General features: G+C 37.7%; 1 protein-coding gene and 1 long non-coding RNA gene across 7 annotated transcripts in view; both read left to right on the top strand.

Annotated features, from left to right (window-relative positions):
* The window catches only part of sox5 (SRY-box transcription factor 5), a 283,238-nt gene that overhangs the window by 149,416 nt on the left and 114,240 nt on the right, over positions 1-19,582 (top strand). For 4 of the 6 annotated variants that reach the window (XM_055190505.2, XM_055190506.2, XM_073868212.1 and 1 more), the window contains one exon: positions 11,285-11,357. The exons of the other annotated variants lie outside the window; for them this stretch is intronic. In XM_055190505.2, coding sequence (XP_055046480.2) covers positions 11,332-11,357 — 26 coding nt within the window. In that variant the 5' untranslated portion in view covers positions 11,285-11,331. The remainder of the gene's footprint in view (positions 1-11,284; positions 11,358-19,582) is intronic. 6 annotated transcript variants of the gene reach the window in all.
* On the top strand, positions 7,650-8,950 carry LOC141362037 (uncharacterized). The gene is made up of 2 exons (XR_012368041.1): positions 7,650-8,275; positions 8,769-8,950. It is a non-coding gene; the product is annotated as an uncharacterized lncRNA (long non-coding RNA).

Here is a 19,582-nt window from a genome sequence, read left to right on the forward strand (position 1 = left end):
TGACAAACTTGTGACAGGGTTGAGATAATGAAGACAGATTCTTTGTCTAAACCGGTCTGTGATAAGGTCCATACCTGTTGTGTAGTTGAAGTAGATTGTTCTTTAGTCGGGGACCAGGATGAGCCCCCTTGCGGAGCTGCACCGTAGGCCCTTTCTCTCTATCACAAAGACAGGCCTGTATATATAGTCAGGATGTCCTCAGATATACGTGCGCACCACAGTGTCTTGTTTGTACAAGGCTGGCCTCAATGTTGTGCTGTTCTACAAGGCCATGTGGCTAGACGCAGCTGAGTGCCTCTCAAAGGAGCTGCATCAAAGGGCCCTGTATTGAGAAACAGGTTGCTCGCGTACCTGCGCGGTATCGCAAAAGAGACCGTCTGTTTAGAAACAGGAGGGCTGTATTAAATGAAACATATTCAGCACTCACAGGTAATTACATCAGCATGTAAAAGTCTAATTAGCGATCTCCAGCGGGACACATCTACTGACACTAATTAAATACAGTCAATCCAGGATTCCCCTCTTCACATTTACAACCCCAATACACACATCCAGATAACTCACACATTGTGCACACAGGTGAGTGTGTGGTTGTATATAGAAGTGTGTATGCAGGGCTTAACAGTACAGTTTTTACTATTGCTCTACTGTAGTCAGAACAGTAACTCAGATTTTTACTTGCCCTATGTGAACAATCTTACTAGCCTTAAAGAGCAGCGTAGGTCTATATGTGGCAATAATATATGAAGAGTTCAAGTGTGACATGTTTTCTTGTAAATGAGGACGTTTTATCAGGCTCTTATGTTTAGGTTCAGTCATTTTTACTTTAATGGCAATGAAAATTTAGTTTCCATTATTTTTACAAATGTCACTTAAGTTATTTCATTGCTATTAAATGCTTTCCCCGCCAGTGCTTTTAAGAAAAAGTTGCCAGCCAGTGCCAGATTTTTTAATGATTTTTACAAAAGTTTAATGCCTTACAGAAATTTTAAGTATATACACTGCAAAAAATTATTTTCAAGAAGACATTTTCTTAGTATTTTTGTCTTGTTTTCAATAAAAACATCTAAAAATACTTAAATTAAGATGCTTTTGTTTGATGAGCAAAACGACCCAAGAAAATACGTCTAGTTTTTAGACCAAAAACATCAAATTTAAGTGATTTTGTGCATAAAACATGCAAAAAAAATGCCAATGGGGTAATCTATTTTTTCTTGAATTTTTCTTGAATTTCGTGTTTAAGAATTTCAAGATTTTTTTGCTTACCCCATTGGCAGATTTTTTTTACTTGTTTTATGCACAAAATCAATTAAATTTGATATTTTTGGTCTAAAAACTAGATGTATTTTCTTGGGTCATTTTGCTCTTTTTAGATATTTTTACTGAAAACAAGACAAAAATACTAACAATTTTTTCTTGAAAATAATTTTTTCAATGTAAAAATCCAATAATATCAAATGAAAGATCAGACCCTCTGCTTTCAACAAAAATAAACAGTTTCATCCTACCTTTATTTGTTGTCTTTTATCACCTCTTCAAATATGGGTAGGTTTCTTTAGAAATACCAAATTTTGAGCAAAAAGTTGAGATAATTGCATTTTTGTAAAGGACTTTTGTTACTGTGCGTTCACACCAGACATGGATGAGGCGGCAAAAACGCACTATTCGCGCGTAGTTGGACGCTTGAACATTCTGAGTTTACTCATTAGTGAAATTCTAGTCATTCAAGACATTCACGTGTAAATTTGCGTCATGGGAGGGGCTTTTGTAGCTCAAATTGAATAAACTTACCAAATTGTTTGACCTCCTCACTTACTTTCTTCCAAACAAAAGAAGAGATCCTTTTAATTCCTGTAAAAGTGCGAAGATGTATCGGTAGCGACAATGATTGTCCTCCATTGTTGTTTTTTCTGCCTCCTCTCGCTTCCTGTAATCACAATACTGCTAGAGCAAGCTCCTGATTGGTTAACACGGCGCGAAAATCTGCCAAAGTTCAGATTTCTCAACTCGCGGATAACGTAGCAGTCCTCAATTCGCGTGGAACGTGCCATTCGCGCCGCGGCATTTGTGCTTACCGCGCAGCAGGATGCCTATTCGTGTCTTTGCATTGACTTAACATGTAAATCACCCACGCCTCTTCCGCGTCTGGTGTGAACGCACCATTAAAGATCAGATTCAGAACGATGATCAAAACATACCCAGTTTTTACTGTTTTTGGATCAATGGATGCTTTAGTGTTTTAAAAGTTGGGTAACAGCCCCACCTAGTCAATAATAGTTTTTATTATTAAAGCATGGCCTGACATTTAAGTACTGTAAAGTAATTTTGACATCACACTCAATATATGAAATGCAACGTTAAACATTTAAAGACCCACTGAAGTGCCTATAAACATGTAGCTTTGTTTGATGCGTTAAACTAATTTCCACTAAAACAGGAAGTTAGGGTGGAACTTATTTAGTGACTCCTCCCCCTTTTAAAATAGCCAATAGCATTTAATTTACATTACAGCCTGTAATTTGTTGAGAAGCTGCAGAATGATGTCACAAAAATCATCTATCAGTATTGGCAGAAGTGCCAAAAGCATACAGTTTTGAATGCTTGAATGTTATTGTAATATATTCATTCTCCATTTTGATTTCAAGGGGACTTGATTTCATATTTACAAACTATTGTAACATGACCCTTTCCAAATCCTCAACTACGTTAACCAGCCACGTTTTGTAAACCCTGGTATAGAAAAAAGCAAAGGAATAGATACAGATCGCCCACAGCTGAATGTGCGCATTGTTTCTCTGTCTGCTTCAAGGTCCGACCGAGGGCCTCCCGTGGCATTTTTTCGTATTTCAGTCGCTGCCCTCTGACCTCGAAGTCTTCCTCTGATGAATGCGTGTGTGTTTGTCTGGTTTAGGGTGACTTGCGCGTGGTTACAGTACTAATTTTCGAGCCCACCGTTTGTGTCTCATTTAATTAAGGCCAAGGCATGGCAGACTAGATGTGGGCCTCTCTTACGTCTGCTCTGTATTATATATCGAGCTTCACACACACAAAGTCACACACATACACGCGGGCAGGAATTAGCCCCAGGTCCAGTTTAATCGCTTTCTTCCTTCAAGTGCAGGCATGGGGGGCGGAGCATGCTAATTCCGGCGGGGGGTCGTCAAGGTAGCGAGGGGCTGCAAGGGTGGGACAATGGCAGTGTGCGGGGCATTTATTCGAACCATACCTCTGCACATTCCTCCACAAAACACAATGAAGTGCATTATTCTGCTCGACTACCCCCCTCCCCACTTTTTCCGACCCCTTTCCTCTTCTCTCTCCAACAAAGAGCCTTTCACCCGGTAATGTCTAAACCTTCTAGTCCCACTTACTAACTGTTCTCACCTTGGACACACAAGTATATACACAAACGCATGTCTGTATATATACGAGCCAATGAAGCTGCTTTGTATATAGTACTTAAAATAGGAGTGCCGAGTGTTTTGTTATAAACCTTTATTGGTTTAAAAAAAAGTTTGCCTATAAATTCATATTTTAGTCATTCTAATAGTTTTCCACACACATGTGATTTTCTTTTCTTCAGTAAAGGACAAAAATACTTTTTTGACACATGCTAAAGTTGCTCTTTTTCAAACAATGAAGAAAAATGGTCAAAAAATGGTCCCTAACTGTCACTGGGGCAATACCCTTTTAAAACATATGTTTTTTTTACCTAAAGAGTGCATATTAGTACCCTAAAGGTACTGATATCAACATACATATATCTGTACATAAATGTTACATATCAGGACCTTTTAATGGGTGCTATTTTTTGACCAAACTTTCCACTTTGCTATTGGTTATGATTAGAAACTAAATTTGTGTGCTTCAATTTTAATTTTTGGGTGTACTGTTCCTTTAAGAAACTAGATTAATGGATGTTTGTCTTTTTTACAATGACAACCCCTCAAGATCTGCTAATTTTTATCCATCTATCGGCTTTCTTCATCTCTCACACCCTGCCATTCATCTTACACGAATGACATGGGAATTTATCTTTGCATCTGTTTCTTAACAAGCGTGGTTTATCCTTTAACTCCTGTCCTGCGTGTTTACATATTAGTGACTGAGCGAGAGCAAAAATCATTGAAAGCGTTTTATTGCACTCCTTCGCTGTGTAAACAACAGCGAGCAAACAGTGTCATACTCGAGCGTCCAAATCTATTCCAGAACCGCTGAGCAAATTAAAGCCATCCTTTCCCAAGTAGCAGTGAACGAATCAGCTGTCTCAATTATGATAATAACCAGCAGCATCCTTTCGGATTCCTACACAACAAAGCAGAAAGTGAATCGCATGATGCCACTTGTTACTGAGGTCATCAGTCAAGCAGCTCAGCTAATTATGACAGGATTGCAAAGCACTGAATTTACCCAAGAGAGACGAGAAAGACAAATAAACGCTGGACTGGATTGGGCATCCCCGGTGCTATCACACACATTGTTTCTTATCTAACCGGACCTCTGCTTGTAGCATACTGTAACTTCCTGTACGTGAGAGTGATGCAGTTGGTCTGTGAACACGATTGGCTTCGATGGCATTTTAACGGTTGACTGCGTCTCTGTGCGATCGAGGTCACTCGCCAGACGATTCTATTTACAAGTAACAGCCACTGTCTGAAATTGTACATCTGTATTTTAGGGAACGAGAGGCTGTTGCACATTGTACATTGTGTGTGTGTGTGTGTGTGTGTGTGTGTGTGTGTGTGTAGAGCGGGCCTGATTGAATTAGAGTAATTAGAGACAGCTCACAGTGTCAGTATTAATCACATTGCAGTCTCATTATGGACCCTGTACATCATTCCTTTCATCTGGTAATGATCCTCAGTCACCAAGTCACACATATTAACCCACATCCAACATATCTCTGTCTTTCTCTGCCTTTTCACACACACACACACACACACACACACACACACACACACACACACACACAATATATATATGAAGAGTTTCAAAAACAAGGTAACTCTGTTAAACTGCAGCTGGGTTTGTCCATATTTTACCCATCATGGTTTTTTAAACAGCGTATATTTTTAAGATGTAATTGTACATTTCAATTCTGAAAAAAGCAACACATATATGTGACCCTGGACCACAAAACAAGTCATAAGGGTATTTTTTATTTATACATCATAAATGATGCTTTCCATCGATGTATGGCTTGTAAGGATAGCACAGTATTTGGCCGAGATACTATTGGAAAATCTTAATGAAACATGATTTTTAATTAATATCTTATAATTTTTGGCATAAAAAACAATAATTTTTTTTTTTGAAAATCATACACTGCAAAAAATTATTTTCAAGAAAAAATTATTTGTAGTTTTGTCTTGTTTTCAGTAAAAATATCTAAAAATTCTTAAATTAAGATGCTTTTTCTTTATGAGCAAAATGATCCAAGAAAATAAGTCTAGTTTTTAGACCAAAAATATCAAATTTAAGTGATTTTGTGCATAAAGCAAGCAAAAAAAACTTGAAAATTTTTCTTAAACAATAAATTCAAGAAAAATTCAAGAAAAATTAGCTTACCCCTTGGCAAATTTTTTTTGGTTGAAAATCATTTTTTGCAGTGTTGTTGGCAAACATATCTGTGTGACTTATGACTGAAATGCAAAAAATGACTTTCTTACTTAGTATATTTGTCTTGTTTTCAGTAAAAATATCTAACAATTCTTAAATTAAGATGTATTTTCTTGATGAGCAAAATGACCCAAGAAAATAAGTCTAGTTTTTTAGACAAAAAATATTAACTTTAAATGAATTGGTGCTTAAAACAAGCAGGAAAAATCTGCCAATGGAATAAGAAAAAAATTCTTGAAATAAGTTTACTTTTTTTAAACACCTAATTCAAGAAAATGTTTCTTATTCCATTGGCTGGGTTTTTTGCTTGTTTTAAGCACAAATTTGCTTAAATTTTATATTTTTGTCTAAAAACTAGACTTATTTTCCTAGGTCATTTTGCTCATCAAGAAAATACATCTGAATTTAAGAATTTTTAGATATTTTACTGAAAACAATACTAAGTTAGAAAGTCATTTTTTGCAGTGTGGTTTTGCGGTTCAGGGTCACATATTATTAATAGGGATGCACCTATACAAAATGTCTGTGCAGTACCGATATTCGCTTACATAGAATGATGTCATCTACTGATAACGTTGTCATTGTGACCCAATTCAAAGTAATCAAACAGCAAGATGCGTTCTAAGGGGGCGTGCACACCAAAGCTTTTACGTCAGCGGCTGGCGCATGTTTTAAATTGTTTCCAATGGAAACTCTGCGTTTTTCGAATAAGCTAGCAACTAGCAGTTTTTTTCCGTGCTGAAGGAGCGTGTACACCAAAACGTTAAAACATGGCTGAAAACGCCCGGCAGACACCGACTGCCAGCTTTTTTTGCCGACTGAGCTGAGCACTTTGGTTGCTGTGATACTTCTGGTTTGTTTATTAGTCGTTGTACAATGCGCCAGTTGGTTGTTGTGATGTTTATCCCGCCCCTCCTACACTGTGATTGGATGACAGTGTGAGAGATGACATTGACGAGCTGAGCTTTTCACCCAAAGTTGAATATTTTTCAACTCCCGGCGTTCAGCGCTGAGCACAGAAAAACCGCCGAACTCCGGCTTCCAGCGCGAAAAAAATGCCAGCTGCTAGCATTTTTGAAAGGGGAGCGTGTACATCAAACTGTTTAAACGCGGCTGAAAATGGCAGGCGGACACCCGACTGTTGCCGCTTGCCAGCGTTTTTCAGCTACAGTAAGCATTTTGGTTGGTATTATACTTCTGCTTTGTTCATCAGTATAATTTTTTAACTTTGGGCGCTTAGCGTTGAGTCCAGAAAAGATGCAGAGTGTGGGCGCTCAGCATGGAAAAAACGCCAGCTGCAATTGAAAACAATTGAAAACATACACCAATCGCCGGCGTAAACGCCTTTGTGTACATCCAAATACAGCATTTTCCAGTCTTTGGCAGTCTCTGATCATCAACTGTTTTTAAATAATTTGTCAATATTGCATACCTGTCAAGTTTTGGATTTGAAAATAAGGGAAATTTTACGGCGCCCACCGCGAACAGTCCCACCACCAACACAAACAAGCTCCAGTATTCCTTACATTTTAAGAATGGTGAGGGCCGGATAATATTTTTTTAAACCTTAGTGCTGATAATTGTGTTAAAATTAACTAAACAAACTAATTCATTAGCAAGAAAACTAGTGAAACACACAGCTCCCAATGTGAAATGTGAAAACTACATTTCATAAGTCACACTCATACACTGTAAAAAATCCAACTAATGAAATGTTGGACGGGCAAAAATATATAAGTTAAACCAAGTTTTTTGTTTGAGCTAGTTGAGAAGACATATTATTTTAAGTCTAGATAAATCTGTGTTTAAAATATTAAATGAATGGTTATTTTCAAATTCAGTCAACATTCAGAATGGCTATGTTGACTGAACTAATTAAGACAAATCAGGTAAATATGTGGACTTATGACAGCTATGTTTCCTGACAACAAAATGCTCATATTATTACTGTTATTTCGTCACAAAATGTAATTTTAAGAGTTGTTCAGGCGTGAATGTATGTACTTAAAGTTTAAATATGCGGTCGGTTAATAAAGATAGCGTCTATTTAAACATGTGCTCGGACACTTTCGGACGTAGATGAGCTCCATATGAGCTCCAGAAAATCACAGACACTTAAGCGCTCACACCCCGCCCAGCGCAGCCTTGCCTCGGCAAGCGCATCAGAAATCGACTGCTGGCTCTGGTATCTCTGTGGCGTTTAAACGTGATTGAATTCATTTTAATTTCTCATACTTAACAATGAAATGGTTATGTTTTAAATCATATTTTAGGATTGCACTTAATTGATATCGCTGTTGAGTGATGTTTCATATCTTTTACATTTGTTATAACCGGACTGCATGCGAATTTGAACTTCAAAACTGAAGGAGCGGGTGGAGAAATAGTCCCAATATCATAACAATCTTAAATAAAACTTCTAAATATACCCGTGTGTGTACCCGTGTGCGCGCGCACGTGCGCGCGACCCGCTCGCGCGCGCGTCTGTATGTACAGTATGTGCGTGAGTTTTTAATTTAAAATGTCTTAACTTAACTCGGAAGGATCTGAATCACAGGTCATTTCATCTGAGATCATTCCGCATGTAACAGCTGGAATCACTCACTGTTTCCCACAACGACACAAGTCATCAGCCGTTTCCTCAAGTTCACGTCAGGTAAGTGTTTGTAAATAAATGTTAATTTTAGACTATATTAATTGGCAAAGACGCAAATACTCGACGTTTTTGTAAACATATAAGTTATATAAAGGTGTGTTATGTTATGTGTCCGAGTTAAAGTGTGTGTTATGTTATGTGTCCGAGTTAAAGTGGAGCTATTTTAGTTAAGATAATACCGGACAGGGTTTAGGACTCCGTCTTAATTATAATTGGGACATTTTTACAAACAAACCTTATAAAATACAATACTGGAGTGCATTTTGAGACAAAACAATAGCACTCATATGTTAAGAGATGTCAGTATTTTAGTCAGTGATAAGTCCTGTCCGAGAAAACCGCCCAATAGTGTTTAATTCAATTACGTGTGATGTCTGAGGGAAATTTGGCAATTTTAGGGTATAAAATCTTTCACCGTCAAGCTTTATTATATTAAACATGTTATTTATGTATGTCTGTGTGTGTGTTTATATTCCTCTGTTTATTAAACCAGAGCGGTGATGATGTGGAAGAGGCAGACCAGAGGGCTGAAGAAAGTCTCCTAAATGGCCCTGGGGATGTTCTGACGGACTTTGGAGTGCCTTTTGGACTGTTTTATGCCCTCTATTTAGAGAAGACTTAATTCTGTATGTTCAGTCTGTATGATAAGTGAATAAAGCTTTTGTTTTTATGTGACTGAAGTTAATTATTTGTTAACAACACCAGCATAAATTATTTGATAAATAATTTAAAAAAGTTTCTTAAAAATTCCCAAATAATAAATATTAATTGAAATAACACATACAACATTGAGTAAATACTTACATTTTAATTGACAGAGTCTTTGCTGTAAGTTTTTAAAGATTCAACTGATTAAAACATTTTAGTTGAATGAACTAAAAAGCTAGTTGAGCAAACATACTTTTTTATATTTGAGTCAAGTTTGGGCCAACTAAAAAACATCAATCCAGGTAACACTTTGGAGTCAGAAATTGAGTGAACGTAAAATTTCTGTGGAACTAGTTACTAAAAAATAATTCATTGAGCCAACAATTTATTTTTTACAGTGTACTGTACATACTATACACACAAATTTGCATCTCTACAAAACCCAATGGCCTTAGTTTGAAAAGCCTTATTTTATCTTCTTTTGCATTATACCTTAATGCCAAAATTATTTATAAACCATTCACTTTTCTTTGTAATGAGAACTGTCATTTAGAAAATGAAAATGCTAGATGGGGCAGTGGCCCAAACCAAAAAGGGCACTACAGGGGTAGGTACTATTAGTATGGTTTTAATATAGTATTATAAATAAATGATGTGTTACTATATTACTAGCATCAACTTAGACAAGTGATAACAAGTGATTATAATGGGAAAATATAATAACAAGAATTAAAGTGTGACAATAGATATTCAATATGATTTACCTGCTGGCTTGGTGGAGCTTTGAATCAATGTTTGCAATGTTGAACTGCCTTTACCAGCCTCCCTTTCCGTTCTCTGTCTTTACTTTGTGAAGGCATTGGTGTTTTTGGTATTTTTTGTCTACAAAGTGTGCCAACAACGGCTAATTTAGTGTTTATGTTAACTTAGATCTGACCGGGAACATTTAATTCATTAGACAAGCATTGTAACGATAATAATGTGGATATTTTGTTGCCGTTTGCTTGCTAACTTTAGCACTTTTAGAACACCGACAGCAAATCATTAACCGAAGAAATACATAAACAAACTTCCAAATTAGTAATTCTGCGGTTTAACAACTGATATAATGTAATAAATCTACCTGTTAATGCAACAAACTTCAGACAGAAACTGTCGTCTTCGCTCTCCAGGCAGAGAGTGCACACAGAGATGATGCGGAGCGGGTGGGAAAACACGAAGTGGATTAGCGGAATCAGTGGATCTTTAGCGATCTGGGATTGGGAATGTTTTTTATTACTCCGCCCGGGCATTATTATTTTTGTAATAACGCAGGTTAAAATACGGGAGATTTACGGGAAAATACTAATACGGGAGGACGGCGGGAAAGAAGGGTAAAATACGGGACTTTCCCGGCCAAAACGGGATACTTGACAGGTATGCAATATTGATGTATCCGCAATTGTTAATATGTAAAATTCAGAAAAACAAAATAATCAGATGTTCATAATCGAAAATGAAGATGTGAAACATCTCTCTAGAACGTGCTGCCTTTCTTAATTTATTGTTTAGAGGACAAGAACTGAATTATGAGGGCAACCAGGCCTATGCCATCTTTGAGTTAGAGTCATAGAGATGACTGAAGCTATGCTTTTAGATAACAACAGCATGAACAATTAATTAATCTCTTTGACAGAAAGAGTGGTAAGAACAAAGCATTTGCATCTAAGCTGGAGATCACCTAAAGGGATTTAAAATCCCCAGTTTACAAGAATATAGTCTGATAAAACCAAAAATTAACTTATTGGACCTCAGGCACTATGTTTGCCCCAGTCCTACCACACTACATTGAATTGAGGACACCAACATTGAAGCTTAGCAAATACTTTGGGAATCCTTTTCTGGAGCAGAACCTGGAAAAGGAGCAGAGCAAAATAAAATAAAAATGTGTTGGAGTGGCCCAGTCGAACCTCAGACCTCAGTCCAAATCATTTCCTGTGAAGTGACATTTTGGAGTTCAAAGACTTAAGCAATTTTGCCTTCATAAAAAGTTGAAAAGTCAAGAAAGATGAAAATCTGACGTAACTGCTGCCAAATCTGGTTTAAGCTGAAGTTATTCTTAGGGCAAAAACTTCACTTTGTTGTTTTTAATTTTTAAAAATTAATTTTGTAAAGTATGAGATGTTTCCTTTGGCTTTTTCTTTGTGTTGACGACCGGTTAAAGTTTTCTGTTAAGTGCATTACGGTTCTTAACACACAGTTCTTGCACAAATTGCTGTAACGCATTAAAAGTAAAAACAAGTCAATTGAACCTGAATGCTGTTTACAGGCACTGACTACCTTTAATTCAATAACCCCAATTCTTTCACGTTTGTGTTGCAGACTGTTTCAAGTAATCTAACCACACTTTCACGCTGTCTGCTGGGGGAATGAAGACAGGTGAAGCTGGAGACAGGTAAGACCTGAAGCTCCATGCCACTTTTGGGCCACATTTTGACTTCAAAGAACAATAAGATCAAACTGGAATACATTTAGGCGAGGGTCATCTATATACTGGATATACTTTTAAAGGGGACATACCATGAAAATCTGACTTTTTTCATGTTTAAGTGCTATAATTGGGTCTACAGTGCTTCTATCAACCTAGGAAATGTGAAAAGATCAATCCAGTAACTTAGTTTTTGCAAACCATTCCTTACAAGCATGTGAAAAAATAGGTAATTGAAATTTGGCTCCCTTTGTGATGTCAGAAGGGGATAATACCGCCCATTAATCTGCACAATCCTACCACGGCACTGCCATTTAGTGCAGAGAAAAGCTAATTTGCATTTAAAAGGACACACACACAAAAACAGCACATTTTTATCAATAATATAATAAATTATCTTTATGGTATTTTGAGCTAAAACATCACATGTGTACTCTGGAGACACCAGAGATTTATTTGACATCTTAAAAACTAAAGGTTTAAATGTGTTTTCAGAACAGTGTCAGGCTGGGGAAAATGGTTTTGAATGTTAATAATTTACAAAATGTATAAATTACAGTATTCATTGACCAAAACAATGGTGTGATACAGTAACTTTCAGATTTTTAGCTGTTGCGTAAAATGTTTAATTATTGTTTTAGTAAAATTAGGTCTATAACAAGCTTTGTTTTGACAGTGTGCCCATATAGCTGGTCAATGTGTGTTAAATAAACTGTATCTTTAGAGAAATGGTGGGAAATAAACTTTTTTCGGGACAATAATGGTGGGAATTTTAATAATTTTTCATAGCCAAGACTTGGTTATTTGAGCTAGTTATTTACAAATTGCTAACTTCATGGATAGATATGGATAGATAAACTAAAAATAAAATAAAATAAAATAAAATAATAACCTAGGAAAATAAGTCTAGTTTTTAGACAAAAAATATTAACTTTAAGTAAAAAAACTGCCAATGGAATAAGAAAAAAAATTCTTGAACTAAGTTTACTTTTTTTAAACACCTAATTCAAGAAATTTTTTCTTATTCCATTGTTTTGTTTTTTTGCTTGTTTTAAGCACAAATTTGCTTAAATTTTATATTTTTGTCTAAAAACTAGACTTCTTTTCCTAGGTCATTTTGCTCATCAAGAAAATGCATCTGAATTTAACAATTTTTATATATTTTACTGAAAAACAAGACAAAAATGCTTAGTAAGAAAGTCATTTTTTTTCAGTGTGCTTTTGCGGTTCAGGATCAAATATTATTAATAGGGATGCACCTATACAAAATGTCTGTGCCGGTACCGATATTTGATTACATAGAATGACATCTACTGATAACGTTGTCATTGTGACCCAATTCAAAATAATCAAACAGCAAGATGCGTTCTAAAGGGGCGTGCACACCAAAGCTTACGCCCGCGGCCGGTGCGTGTTTTAAATTGTTTCCAATGGAAGCTTGGCATTTTTCAAATAAGATAGCAGCTTACAGTTTTTTCCGTGCTGAAGTACACCAAAGCGTTTAAACATGGCTGAAAACGCCTGGCAGATAAAATTGATAAAATAAAATAAAATAAAATAAAAAAATACTAGTCGACCATATGTCCTTATTCTGCTTTTATAGCAAGTCTATTGTGAACGAAATAGAAAAACATAGTGCTGAATCCCCATAGTGCATAGTGATTAATATCTGGTCTTGGCTTTGATTCAGGTGTCTCTGCTTTTATTCCTCTGTCCTCATTACATGCAGAATTCCTGTTTACACAACAGCAGAAGGGAAAATATCCTAAAATATCTAAAATATGAAGATAGCAGAGCAAATCTCCAGTGTTTTTAATGTCATTATTCATGTATTTTTCTTTTAATGACTCTGAAATAATTATTTGGTTTGAGGAGCGCAATCCCTAATAAGGTGTAGCGAACAAAACAACAGGGGAAACTGGAGCGACGTCTTTGAGTACAGCCACGGTGTTTGTTAATGAATGCAGGTTGGGTTAATGACGAGAAATCGACTTCAAACGGCGGACTGAGGCCGCCCGGCTCAGATGAGGGCCTTTTTGATGCTTTCTCCGAAGCCAAAGTGATGAACTGTGATTGTTCAGAGCTTATCATAGTGATATCACAGTAGATCTGTAGTACAATTGTGTTATTGCTTATGAAGTTATCATGTAGTCACCTGATCACCGACGCCGGGCAAAATCGTTAAGCAGGTCTGCTGAGGTTAACAATGTGGGCTGATTTTGAATCGCTTTTATAGCTTAAGGCATCATATTATAAGGAGACTGTTTTTTAAGCAAATGTGTGAACGGGTGTCTTTATGGGTCTGGCACCGTTTGTTGCAATTCAAGTGTGAAGTGAACCCTTGAATACGTAAATATACATGATTTCTGCGGATGATGGGTGCACTTTGTCCCCCTAATCCAAAGAGAGGAGTAATTTTTTAAATACTAGATCAACTGGTCGACCATTGTGTCACATCCTTATACTTTAGAGGACTTTATTGCTTCCTCCCATTGAAAACAACTCTCTCTATCTCTCTCACTGTGTCTTGTTTGATGTCATAAGTGTGTGTTGTCTAGCTGACTAAAGGCTGTTTAATTTGATCTAACCAGATGAAAACAAACAGTCTGTACCATCACTCATCTCTCTCGCTGTCTCCCCAGGACTTCTTTCCTTCAATTTCTCCTTCTTTCCTTCCTCTTTCCCTCCCTCCCTACTTCTCCTCTCACTCTTTTGTGTTCTCATTCATTTTCATTTTTCCAATTTCCCCTCTCTCTCTCTTTCGTTTGTTCTCTTAATCATTTAAATCTCTCTTTCTCCCCCATCCTGCTTTTCTCACACAATAATTGTGTTGCGAAACACCTTTGCCTGTGCGTTCGGCCCCTGAGCCCAAGGGCCAGCGCGCGTATGCGTGCGCGTCTGAGTGCGCGTTTGATGTGTAGTGTTGTCCGCTCGGCTCTGTGCGCTGGTGAGAAGGGGATCATTATGTGAGTCGTTTTTATTTAAGACAGCAGACAATGGCCTGGTGATTGAGGAAAACAGCAGGCTGACAATGAATCCCTGTGTCTGATAATGCAGCACCATCCTGCCGGGCAGCTTTAGGAGGGCCCCGGCTCATTGTGGCTCCGAGGAGAAAGGGAGAGAGAGAACAAATCTGCTGCTTAGTAGGAGGAATATTTTGTCGTGGTATGTCATTATTTTGCAAATTTGTATTATCTCATCATGTTGTCTTCATTGTAATTGCGGCTAATTAGAGGGCTAGTTAGAGGCCGGGCTTTGAGGCTAGCTTTAGCGTGAAAGAAGCCCGCCGATTAGCACTCTTCACCGGAGGAAGCACAGAAAGGGGAGATTAATCTGGTTACCTTGACGACACACTCGCTTCCATCTGCGAGGAACAATGCGGTTTTGTTTCTTCGGATCAGTTCAGATCAACAGAACGTGGTGCTCTTGCCTTAACAATGCCGAATTCTGTCTAACCTTCAGCGGCCCTCTTTATTCGGGCCCCCCTGCCACCTCCACTCCTCCTCTTCCATTTTTTCAGCCCCTGATCACTTCACTCTCTGTCTTCTTTTGGTCTTTGTATGGGTGTATTAGGATGGACATTTGGGTTATTTTGTCTACCTGTCTTCTCAGTAGTTCAAAGTTGGATAGTTAAAGTACTTGAGTATGAGATATTTATTTAATATGCCTATATGAATAACCAACAGGTTAATCTTCCAACTAATTGAGAAGTCGATGTAAGATTTGAGTACTTGATCTTTGGATTTACAAATCACTTGTTTTAGTCAGTTGTCCTTCACCAGTCCCATATGAATGCTCACCTTTCCCGAGTTACCATAAACAAGACCCCTATTGTCCAATAGTCAAAAAATTCTGCCCAAGCAATTGTTCAAGAGCTTGGCATAACTATAATCATGAACAAATTGTCAAAATATGTACCCCATTTGTCACTGGGTTACAGTACTCTTTAAAAAGGTCCTAATACACTCACCTAAAGGATTATTAGGAACACCTGTTCAATTTCTCTTTAATGCAATGGTGTGGTGGTGTGGGGGATGTTTTCTTGGCACACTTTAGGCCCCTTAGACTGCATAAAAATGATTTTCAAGAAAATAAGTCTAGCTTTTAGACCAAAAATGTCAAATTTAAGTGATTTTGTGCATAAAACAAGCAAAAAAAATCTGCCAATGGGGTTAGCAAATTTTTCTTGCATTTTTCTTGAATTTAGTGTTTAAAAAAAAATTCAAGATTTTTTGCTTACCCCATTGGCAAATGTTTTTGCTTGTTTTATGCACAAAATCACTTAAATTTGATATTTTTGGTCTAAAAACTAGACTTATTTTCTTGGGTTGTTTGCTAATCTTAATTTAAGAATTTTTTGATATTTTAATGAAAACCATTTTTTGCAGTGTAGTGCAATTGGGCATCGTTTAAATGCCACGGCCTACCTGAGCATTGTTTCTGACCATGTCCATCCCTTTATGTACTCATCCTCTGATGGCTACTTCCAGCAGGATAATGCACCATGTCACAAAGCTCAAATCATTTCGAATTGGTTTCTTGAACATGACTATTCAGTGTACTAAAATGGCCCCCACAGTCACCAGATCTCAACCCAATAGAGCATCTTTGGGATGTGGTGGAACGGGAGCTTCATGCCCTGGATGTACATCCCACAAATCTCCATCAACTGCAAGATGCTATCCTATCAATATGGGCCAACATTTCTAAAGAATGCTTTCAGCACCTTGTTGAATCAATGCCATGTAGAATTAAGGCAGTTCAGAAGGCGAAAGGGGGTCAAACACAGTATTAGTATTGTGTTCCTAATAATCCTTTAGGTGAGTGTATGTACTGTTAGGAACAGATATGTATACCTTTCGTACCAATATGGACATATAGTGGTACATTTACATGGGGCGAAAGCGTTAACGCCTGACGCCTTGTCTGAAGCGTGGCCAACGGCCAATCACAGTGGCTGCAACACATGCTCCGGTCTTTTATAAACGTAATTGGCTGGCTCTGCCTAGGTTATTTGCATAAGGCAATCTGATTGGCGTACACACGCGTTGCCGCTTGAAAAGTTGAGAAATGTTCAATTTCTGCCGCGAGCAACGGCACTGACGCGGCGCAGACGGATCCACAATTCATTATGGCAACGCATGAAGTCACCCATTAAAAGTGAATGAGAAGCGTTAACGCTTACACCCTGTGTGCACGTACCGTTAGGTATTGATCCAATACTCTTTAGGTCCAAAGCAGTACTGTAATTTTTGAAAGGGTAAACCCTGGTGAAAATAACCCTGTATAACACTAATAAATATAATTTTGTATTTTTAAAATAATTTTAAGGCCCCCTAGTTGAATAACACTGTTGATTCACATTGCTGTTTGTCAGAACACAGTGTGCTACAAAAAAAGCTTATTATGACCCTACCTAAGCACGTATCCCTTTTTGGCATTTTTACGAACATATTTAGTGTTTGTCGTAAAACTCTTTTAACTTGCCAAAAACAATTATTGTGTTTTCTGAATGGATTATAGGTGTATATTCTGGTGTCCGTGCCCATCTTCTGTGTGTATGATGTTTAAAAGGTGAGAGAATGGGTCTTGTGGGCTGGGCAGAGGTTGTCAGAGGTCGTAACCTTGTCACACACAGCCTGAAGGTTTGTCCCCAAATCCCCCTCTGGGCTGAAAAGCACTTAATGAAATAATACACCCGTCTGTAGACCCAGCGCAGGGACTCCCCTACCAACATCAGCCTCAGAGAAACTGTGGAAAGAAAGCCATCCGCTGAGCTATGAGCTCGTACAGTGTGTGAGAGTCAGACGGTAAAGAAAGTCTTTTGTTTTCTTTGTGATGAGGGAGAGAGAGAGAGAGAAAGGAAATTGAGGAAGAAAATCAGCCTCGGAGATCACATGTAAGCATTCATTGTGATGAGCAGTTAGAGAGACTGGAGTACCGAACACAGTCTCTCCATCTGGTGTTCAGTTTGCACTCTGAACAGAGAGAGAGAGAGAGAGAAAGAGAGATAGAGAAAGAGAGAGAGAGATACAATTGAAAGAATGCCAGTGACATCTGCTCCCATGGGCATCACAATGAAGATCCATAGAGATCATACTCACACACTCATGTACAAAGCCACCACTGTATGTGTGTGTGTGTGTTTGTGTGTGTGTGCGTGCGTGTGCATGTGTGCGTGTGTGTGTGTGTGTGTGTGTGTGTGTGTGTGTGTGTGTGTGCGTGCGTGCGTGCGTGCGTGCGTGCGTGCGTGCGTGCGTGCGTGCGTGTGTGTGTGCATGTGCATACATCCATTATGTCATTCAAAGATAAAGTTCTCAAACATATGTAGTGAAATAATAAAGACATTCCTATTATCTAATGCACTTCAAGCGATTTTATGCCATTTGTTGATGACTCAAAGCTAAAGTTTGTCATTTTTTGTGGCACTTGCATCAGAGAACAGCATTGGGCTATTCAGGATTTTTTAAGAAATTAAGCAATGTTTTCATGGTGTGACATGACCACACTTTTAGGTGAAATCAGACTTTAAACTGTAGAAAAAACACTATATATATATATAAATGTATATATATATATATACATTTATCATCATCATCAAGTCAAGAGAGGTAAGGTGAGCACAATCAAATTTACCAGTGCTTCCCAATCTTGGTCGAACCACTGCTCTAAGAGCCTCTCCCAAAAAGTTTTTGATGTCTCCTTATTTAACACACCTGATTTACCTCAACAGCTTGTTAGGGAGACATGTTTATCATATTGGAAGGAGGTTGAATAAGGTGTTTTAAATAAGGAAACATCTAAAACCTTTTGGATGGGAGTCCTTGAGGACCAGGATTGGGAAGCATTGAAATACACAATCAAGTAAAACATTTCTAAAATTACGCCTACCTGACTACTACAGTAGGTGATCTGACTAGTCATAACTATACATTTAGTACAGTAATCTGTCCTGTACATTATATATACAATGCAGTACTCTGTACAAATACAATACAAAAAAAAAGAAAATTACTTTACGTACACACATACAGTATATTGCCAAAAGTTTTGGGACACCCCTCCAAATCATTGAATTTAGGCTTTCCAATCACTTCCAATGAAAGGAACTCTTAATGCTTTATCATACCAAGACATTTTGGACTTGGGGATGGCCCCCTCCTGTTCCAACATGACTGCGCACCAGTGCACAAAGCAAGGTCCATAAAGACATGGATGAGCAAGTTTGATGTGGAGGAACTTGACTTGAGTCCTGACCTCAACCCAAAAGAACATCATTGAGATGAATTAGAGCGGAGACTACGAGCGATGCCTTCTTGTCCAACATCAGTGTCTGACTTTACAAATGTGCATTTAGAAAAATGGTCAAAAATCCCCATAAGTACACTCCTAAACCTTGTAGAAAGTCTTCCAAGAAGAGTTGAAGCTGTTATAGCTGCAAAGGGTGGGCCAACTCCATAATAAACCATACGGATTAAGAATGGGATGTCATCCAGGTTAATGTGCATATAAAGGCATGTGTCCCAAAACTTTTGGCAATATAACCTATCTTTAGGTTATAATAACATAAAAAATTAAAATCCATAATTTGATTTTCAAAGATTTATTATAAAAAACTGATTTTTGTAAAAAAATGTAGTTTATCGCGTTTATTGAACCAAACTCTTATATACACCTATCGGGTGCGCAGGTAGACATTATTACAGTGTTAATGTGAATGGTATTTGACACGATACTCCACAATTCCAAATGAGAATCTGAATATTTATGGCATTCATTCTCACTGGATCAGATACCTGTCTATGATGCAACAACCTGTTATACTGCATTTCTGTGTGATATTAATGGTTTCTATAGCCGTGGCATCATGATGATATGAAGAGGTAGATTAAATCACCTAGGACACCACTAAAGGCGTAGTTGTAAAATACATGGCCCACCACTGATGTATAGGGAAGTTAAGACACTTGGCGGCCATGTTTGCAACGCCTCCTCCGGGAGGCCATAATCTTTCAGTCATGCAAGACTGAAGTCCTATCTATTTAAAGCAACACCAAAGAGTTTTTTTTACCTTAAAATAACGTTTCCAAAAAAGTTTCAGTGGTTCATCCACTTGAAACAGGGTGAACGGCACTTTCACATTCGCTTTGCAGCCCTCTATCGGCCAAAACCGCATTAAAGAAGTTTCCAAC

This window comes from Misgurnus anguillicaudatus, chromosome 1, assembly GCF_027580225.2.
Source record: "Misgurnus anguillicaudatus chromosome 1, ASM2758022v2, whole genome shotgun sequence".
NCBI classification, from domain to species: Eukaryota; Metazoa; Chordata; class Actinopteri; order Cypriniformes; family Cobitidae; genus Misgurnus; species Misgurnus anguillicaudatus.